At 37.8% G+C, this 1,974-nt stretch overlaps 1 protein-coding gene across 2 annotated transcripts; it reads left to right on the plus strand.

Annotated features, from left to right (window-relative positions):
• Positions 1-355: 355 nt before the first annotated feature.
• Positions 356-1,768, plus strand: LOC147898345 (uncharacterized). 2 transcript variants are annotated; one of them, XM_087379903.1, is made up of 3 exons: positions 356-927; positions 1,002-1,235; positions 1,329-1,768. In XM_087379903.1, the coding sequence occupies exons 1-3, from the start codon at positions 628-630 to the stop codon at positions 1,329-1,331; spliced, it is 537 nt and encodes a 178-aa protein (XP_087236029.1). In that variant the 5' UTR covers positions 356-627; the 3' UTR covers positions 1,332-1,768. The 2 variants fall into 2 exon arrangements, with proteins under 2 accessions (XP_087236029.1, XP_087236028.1); XM_087379902.1 differs by having other exon boundaries at positions 1,332-1,768.
• Positions 1,769-1,974: the final 206 nt, after the last annotated feature.

Below are 1,974 nucleotides of genomic sequence, written 5' to 3' on the forward strand. Positions count from 1 at the left end.
TCTTTTAAGGTGGATTTATTTGAGCAACTAAATTTTGAGAAATACAATAAATATGTTCTTTCCACTTAAGGCAACACCCTATTGATTGTGACAGAAAGTACTAGTAAGGAGGAAGAAATAAAGAAAATCAATGATCTTCTATGCGTTTCGAAATCGTTGACCCCAGCTAGTCCATCCTCAAGTACTGGAATAGCGTCAGTGCTGACATGCTCTCCCCCAAGTGTGCAAAAGCCTTCCCCAAATCGTAGATTGTCTGTGAAGAGAAACCTCACTTTCCCAGGCCCACCTGAGGATAAGAAGGTTAAGTTTATTGTGGAGGAGGAGGCTTCTACCAATAGCTCTTGCGTTGAGTAGCCAACTGAGCAAACTGTTGAGGATCTTGCTATTACTCAGCAAATACCTCTTCTCATAAAGGAAATAGACCTAACAGTTAAAAATGTTGTTTTCGAGGGGAAGGTGCTGAATAAAATATGGCACGTTCATGATTCCAAAAATGTGTCCTACCCTAGAAATTTAAAAGTTGACCTTGCTGACAGAAAAGGGTTTGGTTGTATCACACCCCACATTAATGAGATATACTATTTGGAATTTGTAAGAATTTTGAATGTGGGTGATTGTGTTAGAGTCATGAACTTCTCAGTATGCAATAAACATTCAAGACATGATGGTGGGACATCAAAATATAGTCTAGTGTTTGATCCTTCAACTCAGATTGAGAGGCTCGAGCCATTTGTTGTGACTTCTATACTGTATCCTGAGACAACTATTGCACGATACAAGGAATGTAAGAACTTAATAAACAAGGGGGAGGGAAATCAGTTACCATTCACCACTCTTGCGGTGACCATAATAAAATTGGGCTCATCTTTCAAGCAACGCGATGAGATAATTATTGGAGACAGTGAATTGCCAGATGATCTCATTACGGTATGTCATTTTGAATTTTGAAATGTTCAATTCCATACAATAGATGGGGTTACTAATTCTGCACCTACTTGCAGTTAACATTTTGGAGCAATTGCCGTGATGACTTTGTCAAAGTCACAGATCATTTCAAGAATGCTGGGGTATCTCATTTCATTTTACGGAATGTTGGGTGCAAAAAAAATACTCAACCCATTGTGCTGAATATGTTGGACATAAAATTCCTCATTCCTGTACATGTCCACTTGTTGTATCCATCATTAAACAAAGTACTAAATGTACACATCCAGCAAATTGGCTATGGCAATAAGGTAACAAAACATGGGAATTCAGTAACAAAGTTGACATGTATTTCATAAACATATATGTTTTGTAGTGCTTGTTCTAACACTTACATTTTCCAGTAGGTTGGAGGTGTCCTTCATGTCACTAGTGTAAACTCAACATTGTACGACTCCGCTTGCAGCTTTTGCAAGGAAAGCAACATCTCTCATCGTCAAGGACATGTTTACTGTCTTTCGTGCGAGAAAGACATTGAGCTCGTGAAAATCCCAAGATGAAGGCTACTATAACTACATATGATGGTTCAGTAGTAGAAGTTGTTTTGAAAGATGATCTTGTTGAAAAAGTGTTGAATTTGTCAAACTCTTTTGTGGAAATGTTGGAGCAAAGCACCCATGAACTAAGAGCTGAACTGTATAGTAAGCGTGTGAAAGGACGCTTATTGACAAACATGTTTGGGTGTTGACAGGCTTCATGCCTGCCACCCAAGAGACTAGTAATTGATTTCTTTGTATGAAACAAGCATTTGTGAACCTGTACCTCCCAATCTGTTTCACTTTTACTTATAAGATGATGCTCCTTGTAACTTTTTTACTTAACACTTGTCTCGTCTCTTTCAATATGAAGTATGGGAACATTTTGTTTGCTCATATAGTTCATTCTCTCATGTGAAAGAAGAACTTCCCACTCATAATCCTGGAGTTGTACAATATGACAATGCAATGTATTTCAAAAGAAGTTATGATTGATGAGAGGTTTCAATTTTTG

This window comes from Dipteris shenzhenensis, chromosome 9 (genome assembly GCF_047967505.1).
Source record: "Dipteris shenzhenensis isolate YYH24624 ecotype China chromosome 9, Dip_SZ_1.0, whole genome shotgun sequence".
NCBI lineage: Eukaryota > Viridiplantae > Streptophyta > Polypodiopsida > Gleicheniales > Dipteridaceae > Dipteris > Dipteris shenzhenensis.